The sequence below is a fragment of the Cervus elaphus genome, chromosome 12, assembly GCF_910594005.1.
Source record: "Cervus elaphus chromosome 12, mCerEla1.1, whole genome shotgun sequence".
NCBI lineage: Eukaryota > Metazoa > Chordata > Mammalia > Artiodactyla > Cervidae > Cervus > Cervus elaphus.
In genome coordinates, this window is record NC_057826.1 from 77176378 (window position 1) to 77194250 (window position 17873).

The 17873-nt window shown below is 39.9% G+C and overlaps 1 gene segment (V, D, J or C); it reads left to right on the forward strand.

Moving 5' to 3' along the window:
• Positions 1-3881: 3881 nt before the first annotated feature.
• On the forward strand, positions 3882-4521 carry LOC122705817. The segment is given in 2 exon segments: positions 3882-3974; positions 4202-4521. Coding segments are annotated over 2 exon segments (369 nt in total).
• The last annotated feature ends 13352 nt before the right edge of the window (positions 4522-17873 follow it).

Here is a 17873-nt window from a genome sequence, read left to right on the forward strand (position 1 = left end):
TGAAATACAAAGAAATCTATGGAGGTAACCATGAAATACAAAGCAAATTTTGTTAAAATAATTAATAAACTTGATATATTCCTAGGTAGAATTATCAAAGGAAAAAAGAAAAAAATACAAATTATAAATATCAGAATAAAAAAGAGAACTATTCTGCAGGTTCTGTTACATTCTAAGGGAATGAAAGAGTATCATTAACAAGTTTATGTTAGTGAGTCATTGTATAGAAGTGGATCCACACAGGTCAGGAAAGCTTATTTTTTGACAAAATGCAAAGACAATTCAATAGAGGTAGCAAGGTGGGTTTTTTTTTTTAAATTAATTAATTTATTTTAATTGGAGGCTAATTACTTTATGATATTGTGGTGGTTTTTGCCATACATTGACATGAATCAGCCATGGGTGTACATGTGTCCCCCATCCTGACCCTCATCCCACTCCCCCCCCATCCCACCCCTCTGGGTGGTCCCACTGCACTAGCTTTGAGTGCCCTGTTTCATGTGTTGAACTTGGACTGGTCATCCATTTCACATATGGTAATATACATGTTTCAATGCTATTCTTTCATCCCTCCCTTGCCTTCTCCACAGAGTCCAAAAGTCTTTTCTTTATATCTGTGTCTCTTTTGCTGTTTCACATATAGGGTCGTTGTTGCCATCTTTCTAAATTCCATATATATGCATTAATATACTTTATTGGTATTTTTCTTTCTAACTTACTTCACTCTGTATAATAGGCTCCAGTTTCATCTACCTCATTAGAACTGATTCAAATGTGTTCTTTTTAATTGCTGAGAAATATTCCATTGTGTATATGTACCACAACTTTCTTATCCATTCATCTGCCGATGGACATCTAGGTTGCTTTCATGTCCTGGCTATTGTAAACAGTGCTGTGATGAACACTGGGGTACACGTGTCTCTTTCAATTCTAGAGTGGTAACATAGTTTTATGAGCAAATGAGGTTAGGACAATTGGATATTCTTGGGAAACAATTGAAACTTGACCTAAATATCACACCTTATACAAAAATTTGAGTATCGTCTCAAAGTGAACCATACATCCAGGTATAAAGTGTAACATTACAAATTTTTTAGGAAAAACATAAAGAGAATATCTTCATGACCAAAGTCTGGACAAAAAGACTTTTGACATGACCCCAAAAGCACAATTCATAAAAAAAAAAAAAAAAAAAATCACTTAGATTTCATCAAAATTAAAAATGTTTGCTCTGTAAAAGACACTATTAAGAGAAGGAAAAAGATAAACCACAGAAAGGCAGGAAATAGTTGTAAATACATTTTCATCAAAAAACTGTATTCTGAATACAATGAACTCTCTGAACTCAGCAGGAAGAAAGCAAACAATCCAGTTGAAACCTGGACAAAAGATTAACACAGACACTTTACCAAAAAGCTATCTGGTAATGAAATAAGAATATAAAGACATGATTAGCATTATTAGTAGTTAGGGAAATGCAAATTAAGCCACAAAGTAACACTTCACATTTCTCACAGGCTAAAATTAAAAATACTGACAATGCCAAGTTCTGGCAAAACTGCAGAAAAATTGGATCACTCATGCATTGCTGGTGGGTGAATGGTCCAGCCATTCTGGAAAAAAGTTCAGAAGTTTCACCTAAACTTAAATATTCACTTACCTTACAGCTCGGCAATCACACTCCTGGGTATTAATGCTTGAAAAGTGAAAAATTATATTCATTCAAAAATCTGTACTTGAATATTCATAGCAGCTCCATTTCTGATGATCAAAAACTGGAAACTAGCCAAATGTTCTTCACTGGGTGAATAGACAAATAAATCCGCTGTAACACATCTGTACAATGCCATATTATTTATAGGTTTTTCTCAACTTGCAATAGAATTGTGTCTCAATAAACCATTTTCAGTTGAGAGGATCATAAATGGAAAATGCATCTAATATACCTAACCCACTGAATTGAACCCAGTCTACCTTAAAGGTGCTCAACACCGACATTAACGTACAGCTGGGTGAAATCATCTAACACAAAGTCTATTTTATATTAAAATGTTGAAAATCTCATATAATTTATTGAGTACTGTACTGAAAGTGGGGCTTCCAAGGTGGCTGTAATGGATAAAGAACCTGCCTGCTAAAGCAGAGACATAAGAGATGCAGGTTAAATCCCTGGATCAGGAAGATCCCCTGGAGGAGGGCACAGCACCACACTCGAGTATTCTTGCCTGGAGACTCCCATGGACAGACGAGCCTGGTGGGCTCCCGTCCATACCATCTCAGAGTCGGACACAACTGCAGGAACCTAACACACACACTAAAAGTAAAAAACAGAATGGTTGTATGAGTACAGAGTGAATGTAAGTGTGTCTGTTGTTTACCCTCCTGATCTCAGGGCTGGCCAGGAGCTCAGCTCACTGCTGCTGCCCAGAATCACCAGGGAATGTTATACCACATGTTGCTAGCAGGGGGGAAGATCATATTTAAAAATTCAAAGTATGGTTTCTACTTTCTACTGAAAGTTCATCACTGTCTTGCCACTGTAAGGTAAAGAAATTCAGAGTCAGAATATCCTAAGATGGTAACAGTCTGTAGTGATTAAAAGAAACAGACTACTGATATATGCAATAGCCTAGATGGGGCTTCCTTGGTGGTTCAGTGGTAAAAATCTTCCTGCGAAGCAGGAGATGTGGGTTTGATCTCTGGGTCAAGAAATCCCCTGGAGAAGGAAAAGGCAACTCACTCCAGTATTCATGCCTGGAAAATTCCATAGACAGAGGAGCCTGGTGGGCTACAGTACATGGGGTCACAAAAGAGTCAGACAGGACTTAGAGACTAAACAACAATAGCCTAGATGGATCTCAGGATGTTATGCTGGATGAATAAATAGTCGCTCTCAGAGGCTACATGGTATATGATTACACTTATTGGATTATTATTATGCTTACATAGTGTGATTTTGCTTAAACAACATTCTCAAAGGCACAAAATATAAAGATGAAAAGGAGATGAGTAGTTAGCAGGGTTATAAAGAGTTGCAGGGATGGGGAAGGTATTCTGTGTCATGATTTCAGTGATGGTACAAGAACTTATACATGTGATAAAATTTCTTAGAGTGATGTATGAAAACCTAAGAGTGTATGTCAAAATTGATGTATAAGGTTATGATATTTTGGTAAAATTGTATTAATATCAATTTCTTGATAGATATGAAATCAATATCAGATTTCAAAAGAATAATATTTTATTCTGGTTATAATTTTATTTAAATATAAACCACTGAATAAGCTCTGAAACTCAGATGGGCTGATTTTCTAAAATCACTTCATGTTGCAGTAATTTTATTTATTGAAAAATCTAAGTAGAGCTCTGGGACTCAGTGGAAAAACAAAAGAGATACATTAATTATTTTGGATAAGATTGCTTTTCTCCCAGAAGGCCTAAGATCTGTGAATGTTTTAAAACAGTCAGTAGATTCTGGATGGAGAAAAGTAAGTATAGGCTAAATGAATGACCAATCAGTAGATTTCAAGAAAGTTTCATAGGCTATACAAAATTATATCTTAAACAGGATGGCAAATAATTTTACTGAATAATTACCAGTGTATGTCAACTTGTTTAATCTTTAGTTCCCTTCAATTCAAATCTTTAATATTAATTGCTTTTTTCAAGCCCTCTTCCAGGATCTGCCAAATTTAATGACCAGGGAAACATGAGTAGACAGAGTAAAAGTTTGTGGTGAGCCAAACTGTTTTCCTCCTGAGCACAGACCAGCTGGTCTAGGAACATGACAAATGGCACCTCCCGTCTGGGGGAGGAGCCACACAGGAACCAGGTGCTGTGTAAATGTGCTGCCAGGCACTTACAGACACTGAAATCTTAGCTCGAGGCAGAAGTAGACACACTTGTCCTGGGGAGTCCATGCATCATGCTGCTCTCCAGCCTGCTCTGGGTGTTCCTGGCCTTCACCTTCTCTGGTAGGGATGCTTCCAGGCATGGGTGTGAGTGTTCAGGGTGAAAGGACTGCACACAGGCATGTGTTACTTCACAGGGACTTGGGGAGGAAAGGAGGATTGGAGAAAAGCAAGCATCTTAGGATTTCAGTTTGGTTTGTAAATATTTGGGTCCAAAATTAGCCTAATTTCTACATTATTTTGTTCACTATTTCAGCTCTGTTTTCTTTTTGTTGTTTTTTTTCCCACAGGATATGGTGTGGCTCAGAGTGTTACTCAAGACCAACCACACATAGTCAGTGAAGTGGGGAAGACAGTCACCCTGAACTGTCGGTATGAAACAAGTTGGGACATGTACAAGTACTCCATTTTTTGGTACAAGCAGCTTCCCAGTGGACAGATGACTTACCTTATTCGTCAGCATTCAGATGATGGGAATGCAAGGGACGGCCGCTATTCCGTAAATTTCCAGAAAGCTCATAAATCCATCAGCCTCACCATTCCAGCCTTAGAGCTGGAAGATTCTGCAAAGTACTTCTGTGCTCTCCAGGACTCACAGTGCTTGAAGTAATAGGAAAAGCTGAACAAAAACCCCAGAACTAAATAAATGAGAGCCCCCCTACTGCAGGACCCAGCTGAAAGGCACAGCTGCAGACCCCAGACAAGAAATGGTAGTCCTGCGGTTGCTTCATCTGTAGTCTGGATCAGAGGATTTAATTCTAAATAAAAGCTTCTTTGATGTCACTTGGAAGCAGGTGTCCAGAGTGACTGTCAACTAATATGTTCTCTTGAATTCTTGACTTTAAGTCAATCATACAGAAGATGTATAAAGTTGTCTAAAGCTGTAAACTTGCTCCATAATAATTTAAAGTGACAGTTTCCCTAAAATACACTCACATCACAAATCTGGGTATAGTTATCATTAATCGTCATGAAAATCATTTCCTTACTCCTTTCTTCTTGGGCTTTTGTCCCTTAAGGCACAATCAGAGAAGCAGAACCACTAGTGGTGTTGAATAAGAAATTAGTTATAAAGATTAGGATTCAGACAATTGCTAGGCCTGGTGAAAGAGTGTACACAAAGCTGTTATCTTAGTATCTGGTATTGAGACTGAATTTAGTGTTAGTCAGTTGGAGTAATATTTGTAGAAGAACACTGGATAGAGACTGAAGCATGGATGAACTGTACCTCAAATGACATACTAGAACCATGAAGATAATGGAGCCCACAAAGACACACTAAAACTTGTCTATGTCTCACCTCCCTCAGTTTCAGAGTAGTGGGTGACCTTAGGAGAAGTAGGTGTCTTTTGGCATCATGCTACATACATACTTGGCCCAAGACAAAGAGAAGATGAGGAGATTTGGTTGGAAGTGAAGGAGTTGTGAGTCAATAATAAGATGAGCTATCAGATCAGCAGCAACATGTATAATTAACCATAGTCTCTGGAGCCCTGCAACAAACCCCCAAATATAAAAACTGTGGCTGCTTCATCACAACGACCTTCCAAATGTTAGACAAGTTCCTTTGGCAGCCAACTCTTAAGTCCGAACAATACGGGAAGCACATTCTGGGAAAGATGTTTCCAGTTAGTTAAGATAGATCAAAGCTGCTACAGTACCCTCTTTGTCAACTTGTCATCCATCTGTACTCTTTTAACCACTTTTGAATAAGGACGATTGGAAAGCTGTGCTTCTTGCTCATGTTGTTGTTGCTGTTCAGTCACTAAGTCGTGTCTGACTGTTTGTGACTCCATGGACTGCAGCTCGCCAGGCTCCTCTATCTTCCACTACCTCCCAGAGTTTGCTCAAATCCATGTCCATTGATTTGCTGGTACCATACAACTGTCTCATCTTCTGCTGCCCTCTTCTTTTGCCTTCCATCTTTCCCAGCATCAGGCTCGGTCTTTTCCAATGAGTTGGCTCTTCTCAACAAGTGGCTACAGTATTGGAGTTTCAGCTTCAGCATCAGTCCTTCCAATGAATATTCAGGGTTGATTTCCTTTGGGATTAACTACTTTGATCTCCTTGCAGTCTGAGGGACTCTCAAGAGTCTTCTCCAGCACCACACTTCTTGCTGTTATGATGCAGTAATTCCTCATTCAACCCAAAATACCTTCTAACCTTATCCTTCAAAGATTAGAGCAAGTTCATTTATCCATTTGTAGGTGATGTTATTTTATCTCCTAGCTAGCCACACTCTCCCACTGAATCCTGTATCTTCACTACTGAGATAAAATAAGATATAAGATTGAGTTATGTTAACATACCTTCCTTATGTTACTACAGGCGGAAAATGGGAGGGGGGGTTAAAAATTGGTTAATATAATACATAAATATATTTATATAAAAATGAAAAACAAATTTTCATAAGTATTATTGTTCTCATTCCTGCAAGTGATCACATTACAGCTGGTATTTATAATGACCTCTTCCATTACCCATCCCATAACCTGTTTGCTCATAGTAAGCACTTCCCCTCACTGCTATACTTGACTTCCTATAAAGCAATCTCCTTATTCAGGAGCAATGCTATGAGGAAATTCATAAATTTAAATAAGGAATTCTGCAAGTCCACCACTCTGGTTGTGACAGATGTTTGCAAGACATTGTATTCTGGGAAACATCATTAAGAATGATTAAAAGATGTTTGCTCTTTGGAAGAAGAGCTGTGACAAAGCTAGACAGCAGAAACATTACTTTACCAACAAAGGTCCATCTAGTCAAAGCTATGGTTTTTCCAGTAGTTGTGTAGGTATGTGAGAGTTGGATCATAAAGCTGAGCATAGAAGAATTGATGGTTTTGAACTGTGGTGTTGGAGAAGACTTGAGAGTCCCTTGGGCAGCGAGGAGATCCAACCAGTCAATTCTAAAGGGAATCAGTCCTGAATATTCATTGGAAGGACTGATGCTGAAGCTGAAACTCCAATACTTTGGCCACCTGATGCGAAGAACTGACTCATTGGAAAAAGACTCTGATGTTGAGAAAGATTGAAGGCAGGAGAAGGGGAATACAGAGGATAAGATGGTTGGATGGCATCACTGACTCAATGAGCTTAAGTTTGAGCAAGCTCCAGGAGTTGGTGAGGGACAGGGAAGCCTGGTGTGCTGCAGTCCATGGGTTTGCAAAGAGTAGTACATGACTGAGAGACTGAACTGAGCTGATAACTTCACATCAGAAGCAATAGAAGCCACCAAGCTAAAAAAGAAAGAAAGAAAGATTTATAGAGTTTAAAGAAAACAAACTAAATATCCAAGCCAGTTTCTTATGAACATGAGAACATATTTTTAAATTGTGTTTGTTATAAATCACCACTAAGAGTTTTGAAAGTCAAAGCACAGACTGATAAACAGTATTTGCAGTGCATATTTCTGAAAAAGGACTCAAATGCAGAATATGTTAGAAGTTCCTTTAAATCATTAAGAAAACAGATAATAAAGAATGACAAAATCTTGGAGATCTAACTCAGAAATAAGATAACTGATAGCTAATGCATATATAAAGACCTTAATATTATTATTAATTAGGGAAATGAAAACAATACTTTATATAGGCATACCATCTGGGTCGTTTCAGTACTCTGAGCATCAGTGTGGCTAAGAGAATATGACTCCAGGAAATAGGGAGAAATAATGACTGTCTCCAGGAAAATAAGTGATTAAGTGAATTTTCTAGATGCTTCCATCATTGAACTGATGTGGAGAAAAGAACAAACAGTAACAAGTCACAGACCTAGACATTGAAGGAGAGGTAGGATTTACTGGAAAAAAGAAAGTTGGTATTTACTGAGCTTTACTCAATGTCAAGCACTGTGTTTGCCTTTCAGATTCATTATCTAATTTAAATAACAAAACCCTAAGAGATAGGATTTATTATTTCCTTTAAAAAAAAATACTTTGGGAATGAGCCCTATCTTTTCTAATTGTGAAAAGCTTCTCTACCTTGTATTATGGCCAGTGTGTTGCATTTTAGAGGGCTGCTTAGAAGCAAGGTCTGGACTATGGAGAATCACTTGGCCCCAGAACTGGGTGGCTGGATGTCTCAGTGGTGGTGACATTACTGGTTTAAACTGGATGCTAAAGGGAACTAAGAAAGAAAATGCCCAAACATAGATTCAACTGTCCCAGGATCAGTAAATGAGCAAAGCATCCACTAACTAGTTGACAGTGCCGGATGCTTTAGTAAGTTTCTTAAGTAACAGTGTGCTGGAAAAAACAAGGGCTACAATGAGATTTCATTCTTTAAACACTCCAAGCTTGTTTCCCAATCAAGACCTGTGTCCCTTGTTTTTCCCTCTCTCCTGTGATGCTTTGCTGTTGTTTAGTCACTAAGTCGTGTGTGACTCATCCTCTGTCCATTGGGTTTCCCAGGCAAGAATACTGGAGTGGGTAGCCATTTCCTTCTTGAGGGGATCTTCAGACCCAGGGATTGAATCCACTGGAAGGTGGATTCTTTACCACTGAGCCAGTGATGCTATCCACCCAACTATGAACATGATGTACCTCTGAATTCCTTCATGTTTCAACTCATACGTCACCCCTTTGTGACTCCTTTGTCTAAATCTGTTTTTCCATCCTGAGAATCGGACTCTAGCACACTGGATGCAGCAAGAATGAAAGCTGACATACTGCCACCTGGTGTCCTGCTCAAACATTTTGTGAGGCTTTCTCTGGCTTCCCTGCTCCCCTCCAGTGATCTTGGATTAAATTGTAGGGAAGCATAATCACAATAGCAGCTGCCAAAATTGAACCACTCAGTAAACTTTGCAATGCAAAATTCAAGGGAGAGAGGATTCAAGAAAACTGGCTGTTTTTTTTTTTCTTTTTTCTTTTTTTTGCTTTTGCCAGACAGATGTGAAAGTGATTGATTCCAAATGAAAAATAAACACATGTGATGACTATGGTCTGCATGAATAGAAAGCTTGGAATAGTTGCACAAGATGGGAGATTTTTATCTATTAAGTCACATTGTATTTACTGCTTGTCTTGTAGTGTAGAAATATCCTGAGAAGTGGGAGCAAAAGTCAACTATGAAAACACTAACAGACTATAGTAGCAAACACAGCTTGGTATACTCTTTCTGTGTTATATGATGCTACCCATTGTCTCAACGTAATACTTTATATTTAAGGTGGTTACCATCAGTTAATGGGAACTGATTTCCCATTAACAGTAAGAAACATAACAGACCACTGATATTTATGATAATACATGAAATCTTCTGTGTAAACTGCTAAACAAACCTCAGAAAATATTGAGCTTTATCTTGTAAATAGACTCATCTGGAATTTCATACCATGGCTTCCAATCCTCCAAGGTCTTGTACATTACCACAGCTGGTTGAGAGCCTGTGACAGAGAAGGTGTTGCACTAGGTGGTTTGCATGTGTGTTCGCAATTCTGACTGGAACCCCTCAAGATTGGGTCCACCCTACTTTAGGAAGACAGTGGAGCAAAGTGCTTAAAACCAAAGACTTAAGTTGTATTTCTAGATCTAGCATTCATTAGTTGTGTGACCTTAGGATTGTGACAAGAATTTTTATGCTTCAATTTCCTCAGCTCTGCACTGTGGTTATTGATAGAATTTACCATGCAGGGTTCTGATAAGAAGCGAATGAAGCAATGAATGCCAATGCTGAGCCCAGTGCCCAGCAGGAAGATACTGGCTACTTACAGAAATAAAATTGAACATGAGAGAGATTCATGCAATACCGAGCCTGGTATTGCAGAGTAAGTGTCAGAGGGGAGCCCTCCCTCCATACTCTACTTAGAGCTGATGCCTTTCCTCATCCCAAGAGTCACTCTCTATCTTAACACAGTTTTGTAATGTCTTTAAAGTGCTTATCACTACTTAAAATTGTCTAATTTTTTAGAAAACAAAGCTGTTTAATTTTTTCTCCTTCTACTGCACTATAGGCCTTTTTTTCCTTTTTTATTGCTCTTCACTGTTGCATCCTGCATTCGTGAACAATACATAGCACACACAGGAGACTATCTATCTATCTATAAGTAATTGGGCAGGACCTTATGAGGCCTTCCTGGAGCAGACCACTCCATCTGCCCCTGCAGTGTCCTCTCTCTGCCTCTTGTGTGTAGAAAAACTTTAGCTCCTAGACCTTCCCCAAGTTCCAAAGTATAAATTTAATCAGAGAAGTGAGAAAATGCAGAAAGGAAGGAAAACAATCAAGCAAGACAAAACAATAGTTTCAGTTCAGTTCAGTCATGGAGTCGTGTCTTCAGCACGCCAGGCTTCCTGTCTATCACCAACTCCCAGAGGTTGCTCAAACTCATGGCCATCGAGTCAGGGATGCCATCCAACCATCTCATCCTCTGTCATTCGCTTTTCCTGCCTTCAATCTTTCCCAGCATCAGGGTTTTTCCCAATGAGTCAGTTCTTCATATAGGGGGTCAAAGTATTAGAGCTTCAACTTCAGCATCAGTCCTCCAGTGAATATGCAGGACTGATTTCCTTTAAGTTTGATTGGTTTGATCTCCTTGTTGTCCAACGGACTCTCAAGAGTCTTCGCCAATAGTTTAGCCATTAAGCAAGTTCAGGGACCTTCAGATCCCCCTCAAGGACTGTGTGTAACATTCTGAGCCAAGTCCTTTGGGCTGTTTTGCAGAAGCTGAAACCCCTACCAGGTGGAAGAAGTTAACTGTATGTGCTCACGAACACTAGACCTCAGACTATCTGTGTTAGTTGTTCAATTGTGTCGGACTCCTTTCAACCCCATGGACTGTAGTCACCAGGCTCCTCTCTCCATGGAATTCTCCAGGCAAGAATACTGGAGTGGGTTGCCATTTTCTTCTCCCAGAGATCTTCCTGACCCAGGTATCAAACCTGGGTCTCCTGCATTGCAAGTGGCTGCTTTACCATCCCAGCTACTAACGAAGACCCAGTACTCAGACTGGTTGGAAACAAAAGGTTGATTGTGTTGACTCCTGATTACCTCACCACCAACGAACCAGAAGAATGTCCACAAGCTGATCACACACCCCACAACTCTCTTCCCTCCCCTTATCTTTAAAACATTTTCCTCAAAGCCATCCGGGAATTCCAGACTTCTGAGTCCTGGCTGCATGGGCCACTTGCTTGGTGCCCTGTGATAAACACTGCATTTTGCTTCACTGCAGCCCACATGGGCAAGTGGATCCAGAAACGTTCCAGGAATATATATTGTTCTTTAGTCGCTAAATCATGTCCAATTTTTTGTGACCCGGTGGACTGTAGCTTGCCAGGCTCCCTATCCACAGGCTTTCCCAGGCAAGACTAATGGAGTGGGTTGCCATTTGTTTCTCCAGGGTATCTTCCTGATCCAGTGATCAAACTCATGTCTCCTGCCTTGCAGGTGGATTCTTTACCACTGAGCCATCTGGGAAGCCAATGTATGTGAGTATGTGTTTGTGTGTGTGTGTGTGTGTGTGTGTGTAGTGCGAAAGATGAAAGTATTTCTAAGAGTCCACAGTATTCAAACTCTAAAGTAAAAGATTAAATGGGGCTCATTTTAATTTATCTGTATTTGTCAACATTTCTACCTTGCATGCCACTTCAAGAAGATTTATTTAATTTACCTAGTGGTCAATTGACTTGGCCTCTATTTCAGATAATTATGATAGTTTTAGATTTCAGGATTCTGTCATATTAGTTGAAAGAATGCTTCCTGCTGTTGGAGGCCTATACTTCCTGGTTTGGACACAGCCCCTCCAGTATGTCGGTAAATTTATCAAAGAATTAGTCATCTCATCAGAATTAAGCTCCATAGCAAATGAGCTTTCTGAATGGTGTGGTCATGTTCTTACTATCTTATCCTCAAGTGGGCTGATTGCTGTGATCTGGAGAAAAGAAAAAGGAAATCGATTTGTAGTGACTTCTGTTTTGTCAGGGCTTCCCAAGTGGTGCTATTGGTAAAGAACCTGCCTGTCAATGAAGGAGATATAAGAGGTATGGGTTCAGTCTCTGGGTCCACAAGATCTCCTGGAGGAGGGCATGGTAACCCACTCTGGTATTCTTGCCCTGAGAATCCCATAGACAGGAGAGCCTGGTGGGCTACAGTCAATGGGGTTGCAAAGAGTGAGACACAATTGAGCAACTAACACTATACTACACTGCTGTTTGTCTAGCATCCCCTCCCCAAACATACATTCATACTTCTGAATAGGAGATGTTAATGAGACTTTTCAGATATTCCTTTATTAACTGTAGGTGTGTTTCTTTTCTTGGGAAGGTAAGCCAGAGGTTAGCCATTGAGAAATCTTCCAATCCTGTTTCTCTTTTCAGAACATGATTTAAATTTGAGTATTCATGGGCTTCCCTGGTGGCTCAGATGCTAAAGAATCCACCTGCAGTGCAGGATACCTGGGTTCTACCTCTGGGTTGAGAAGATCCCCTGGAGGGCATGGCAAGCCTCTCCTGTATTCTTGCCTGAAGAATTCCCATGGACAGAGGAACCTGGTGGGTTACAGTCCATGGGGTTGAAAAGAGTCATACATGACTGAGCGACTAAGCTGGTGGAAGGCACTGCTCTGATTTTTAGCACCTATCCCATGCTGTTTAGGTGAGATGAGATGAAGTGGTTAGATAGCATCATTGACTCAATAGACATGAATTTGAGCAAACTCCAGGGCATAGTGGAGGACAGAGGACACTAGCATGCTGCAGTCCTTGGGGTCAAAAATAGTCGACTTAACTACTGAACAACAACCATACTGTTTACTTTGCTTATTTCAGTTGTTCCCTGGAAAGAAGATTTGTAGTGAGTATGCAGTACCAGATTCCAAGAAGTAGATTTAGATTCTGAACAGTCTCTATTAATATTATCTTGTATTTGCAAATTTTCTCTAGATGTGTTTTATTTTTTTTAACTACATTTTGAGCTCACAGACAATGTTGCTTTTATAACTTTTAAAGGTCCAAGGGAAATTGTGGACAAAATCACTGTTTAAATAAATACCTAGATGTTGAATTAAACTAACATTCTTCCTGTACTGTGACACAGGTAAGACAGAACAAAATTCTTATTTATTTTTAAGCAACTCTACTGAGGTACAAGTGACATTCCCTAAAATTCTTCCATTTTGAATTCCCAGTTTAATAATTTTTAGTAAATTATCCTGCATCCCCAATTATAGTTGTCCTTTATTTCCACGTTTGCCCCCTGGCAACCACTGATCTAATTTATAGCTTTATAAGTTCCTTTTGTGAATATTTCATATACATGGGAACTTTCAATATGTAATTTTGTGTTTTGCTATTTTTCCTTAACATAATTTTTTAGAAAAAAATTATTTATCTTGTAGTATACATTAATATTTCACTCATATTTATTGACTAATAGAAATTCATTGACAAATTAATTACATTTTGTTTATCCACTCACCAGATGTTGCACATTTGGTTGCTTCTCGTTTGGGGGCTATTAGGAAGGGTAACCACAAAGTAGGTTCTCAGTATTTTTAGAACGTAATTTTGTTAACACTTACACATTTACTGAGTATCACAAATGTAGGTCACATGGCAAATTCCAAACACTGTAGACTACTTGAAAGTGAAAGGGAAGTCACTCAGTCATGTCTGACTCTTTCCGACCCTTGGATTGTAGTCCGCCAGGCTCCTTCGTCCATGGGATTTTTCCAGGCAAGCATACTGGAGTGGGTTGCCATTTCCTTCTCCAGGGGATCTTCCTGACCCAGGGATCAAACCAGGGTCTCCCGCATTACAGGGAGACTCTTTACCGTCTGAGCCACTGGGGAATCCCAGGGAATAGACTACTTAGCCAAATAGGTATATATTGTGATTCTTACTATGCTACCTGCTATATGTGTGATCTCAAGTTAGTTACTTGATCTCTTTCAGCTTTCGTTTTCTTGTTTGTAAGTTGGAAATAATATCTCTATTGCATATATTTTCTATTAGAATAGATAATTTAACACATAGCATTTGTGATTTGTAAGTTTATAAACTTTATTGAAATTTTATGTAAAAGATTCCTAACCAAAGTGTGTTTCCTGTCACATTTGCAATCCCAATCTCTCTCAAGTTGAATAACAGCAGTCCATCCCAACGCAACCCAATTCTGAAAGATTGTCAGCTTTCTTTGCATTGTGAGCTCTTAAGAGATATCCACATGTTTGTGAAGCTGGTCTCAAGAAAGCAGTGTTTGAATCCTCTTTTTGAACCACAGGAAGTTGATTCTAGGGCAGAAATGGTGTATTTCTAGAACATGTATGTGGTCTCATCTCTGATTGGCTGGGCAACAAGATACAAAATCCATACCTGAAGCAGAATATTCCACAGACCTAGGCTGCAGAACTTTCCTCTGTTGAGGATACTTGATCAGAATAAATGGAGAGGAGCACTTTGCCAGCCTCATTACTGAGTCCTTGGCTTCATCCAAACCGGCATTTCACATGATGTACTCTGCATATAAGTTAAATAAGCAGGGTGACAACAGACAGCCTTGATGTATTCCTTTCCCAATTTGAACCAGTCCATGTCCAGTTCCATGTCCAGTTCTAATTGTTGCTTCTTGACCTGCATACAGATTTCTCAGGAGGAAGGTCAGGTGGTCTGGTATTCCCATCTCTTGAAGAATTTCCCAGTCTGTTGTGATCCACACAGTCAAAGGCTTTGGCATAGTCAATAAAGCAGAAGTAGATGTTTTTCTGGAACTCTCTTTCTTTTTCGATGTTTCAGCTTATGTTGGCAATTTGATCTTTGGCTCCTCTGCCTTTTCTAAATCCAGCTTGAACATCTGAAAGTTCACGGTTCACATATTGTTGAAGCTTGGCTTGGAGAATTCTGAGCATTACTTTGCTAGCATGTATATGAGTGCAACTGTGCCATAGTTTGAACATTCTTTGGCATTGCCTTTCTTTGGGATTGGAATGAAAACTGACCTTTTCCAGTCCTATGGCCACTGCTGAGATTTCCAAATTTGCTGACATATTGAGTGCAACACTTTCCCAGCATCATCTTTTAGGATTTGAAATAGTTCAACTGGAATCCCATCACCTCCACTGGCTTTGTAGTGATGCTTCCTAAGGCCCACTTGACTTTGCATTCCAGGATGTCTGGCTCTAGGTGAGTGATCACACCATCATGGCTTTCTGCATCATGAAGATCTTTTTTGCATAGCTCCTCTGTGTATTCTTGCTACCTCTTCTTAATATCTTCTGCTTCTCTTAGGTCCATACCATTTCTGTCCTTTATTGTGCTCATCTTTGCATGAAGTGTTCTCTTGATATCTCTAATTTTGTTGAAGAGATCTCTAGTCTTTCCCACTCTATTGTTTTCCTCTATTTCTTTTCACTGATCACTGAGGAAGACCTTCTTATCTCTCCTTGCTATTCTTTGGAACTCTGCGTTCAAATGGGTATATCGCTCCTTTTCTTCTTTGCTTTTCTTTTCTCTTCTTTTCTCAGTTATTTGTAAGTCCTCCTCAGATGAACATTTTGCCTACACTCTAATAAAAAGTTTAAAAACAAAAAGCAAATGGTGTTTTAAATGGTATGGCAAAATAATTTTCCTGAATATGTATCAGTGAATGACACCTAGTTTGTTCCTCAATTCCCTCAGCTCAAACCTTTATTACTAACTGCTTTTTCAATGCCACCTTTCAAGATCAGCCTAACTTAATTGCCAGTGAAAGAAAAATAGACAAAGTAAAAGTTTGTGGTGAGTCAGACGTTTTTTCTCATCTGTACACAGACCATATGACATATGAATATGACAAACACCACTTCCTGTTTGAAGGAGTCACACAAGAACTGAGGAATTATGCATATGTGCTGCCAGGCACATAAAAATACTGAACTCTAAGCTTGAGGCAGAACTGAGCACATTTGTGTAGGGGAATCCATGCCTCATGCTGCTCTCCAGTCTGCTTTGGGTGTTCCTGGCCTTCACCTTCTCTGGTAGGGATGCTTCCAAACATGGGTGTGAGTGTCCAGGGTGAAAGGACTGCACACAGGCACGTGGTGCTTCACAGGGACTTGGGGAGGAAAGGAGGATTGGAATTAGCTAGCATCTTATGATTTCAGTTTGCTTTTTTGGGGGGAGGGTGGTCTGAAATGAGTCTAATTCCTACACTATTTTATTCACTGCTTCATCTTTGTTTTCTGATTTTTTCCACAGGATCTGGTAGCCCAGAAAGTTATTCAAGATCAAACAGACATATTCACTCAGATTGGAGAGGCAGTCACTGTGAACTGTCAGCGTGAAACAAGTTGGAGGAGTTACAACAGTTTTTGGTATAAGCAACCTCCTAGTGGAGAGATGATTTTCCTTACAAGGGATGGTCACTACTCTATAAATTTTCAGAGATCACTTAAATAACCTCCAGCCTCACCATTTCAACCTTACAACTGGAAGATTCTGCAAAGTACTTCTGTGTTCTCTTTGAACTCACAGTGCTCAAGGTAATAGGAAAAGCCTAACAAAAACCCCAGAGCTTAATAAGAGAGAGCCCCTCTGCTGCAGGACCACACCTGAGATACACACATGTAGATCCTAGACAAGAAATGGTAATCCTGCAGTTGCTTCATCTGTGGTCTGCATCAGAGGATTTCATTCTAAATAAAATTTCCTTCCATGACATATGGAAGCAGGTGTCCAGAGTAACTCTCTCCTGATAACATTCTCCTCTTGAGTTTTTGACTTTAAATCAACCATACAAAATATGTGCAAAGTTGTCTAAATTTGAAGACTTTCTCTACAGTAATATAAAGTGGTAGTTTCACCTAAAGATCCTCACACCACAAGTCTGGGTCTAGAGTCTGAAATCATCATAAACATAATTTCCTTAGTCCTTTCCTTTTAGGGTTTCCCAGGCGTTAGGGGTAAAGAACTCGCTTGCCAATGCAGGAGACATAAGAGACTCAGATTTGATCCCTGGTTTGGGAAGATCCCCTGGAGGAGGCCATGGCCACCAACTCCAATATTCTTGCCTGGAGAATCCCTTGGAGAGAGGAAGTTGGTGGGCTACAGTCCATGGGGTTGCAAAGAGTCAGACATGACTGAAGTGACTTATCATACAGTTCTTTCCTCTTAGACATTGTGTCAGAGCATATTCAGAGGAGAACCACCAGGGATGTATGATAAGAGATTAGTTATAAAGATTATTCACAGGCAGGGGCTAGAGCTGGTGGAAGAGTCTATAAAAGCTATTATATTTGTATTTGGTTTGAGCTTGAGATCACTGTAAGTCAACTGAAGTACCATTTATGAAGGAAAGTTGGATGTGGCAACTGGACAAACTGTGGGCAAACTGGAAAAAGCATGGACAAACTGACATGTACATGAGGACAATGGGACCCACAAGACACACTGAAACTTGTCTTTCTCTTACCTCCTTCAGGCTCACAGCAGTGGGCGAACTTCAGAAGTATGCCATCATGCTACATGCACACTTGGTCAAAGACAAAGAGAACATGAGTAAGAGACCTGGTGGGAGGTCGAGGAGTTGTGAGTCAACAATAAATTGAACTACCAGACCAGCAGCAACATTATGAGTTGCCATAGTTTCTGTAACCCTGAACCAACCACCGGAACCTAGAAACATGACTACTTCATCACAGTTCACTTCAGTTCAGTTCAGTCGCTCAGTCGTGTCCGACTCTTTGCGACCCCATGAATCACAGCACGCCAGGCCTCCCTGTCCATCACCAACTCCCGGAGTCTACTCAAACTCAGTCCATTGAGTCGGTGATGCCATCCAGCCATCTCATCCTCTGTTGTCCACTTCTCTTTCTGCCCCCAATCGCTCCCAGCATCAGGGTCTTTTCCAATGAGTCAACTCTTCGCATCAGGTGGCCAAAGTATTGGAGTTTCAGCTTCAGCATCAGTCCTTCCAATGAACACCCAGGACTGATCTCCTTTAGGATGGACTGGTTGCATCTCCTTGCAATCCAAGGGACTCTCAAGAGT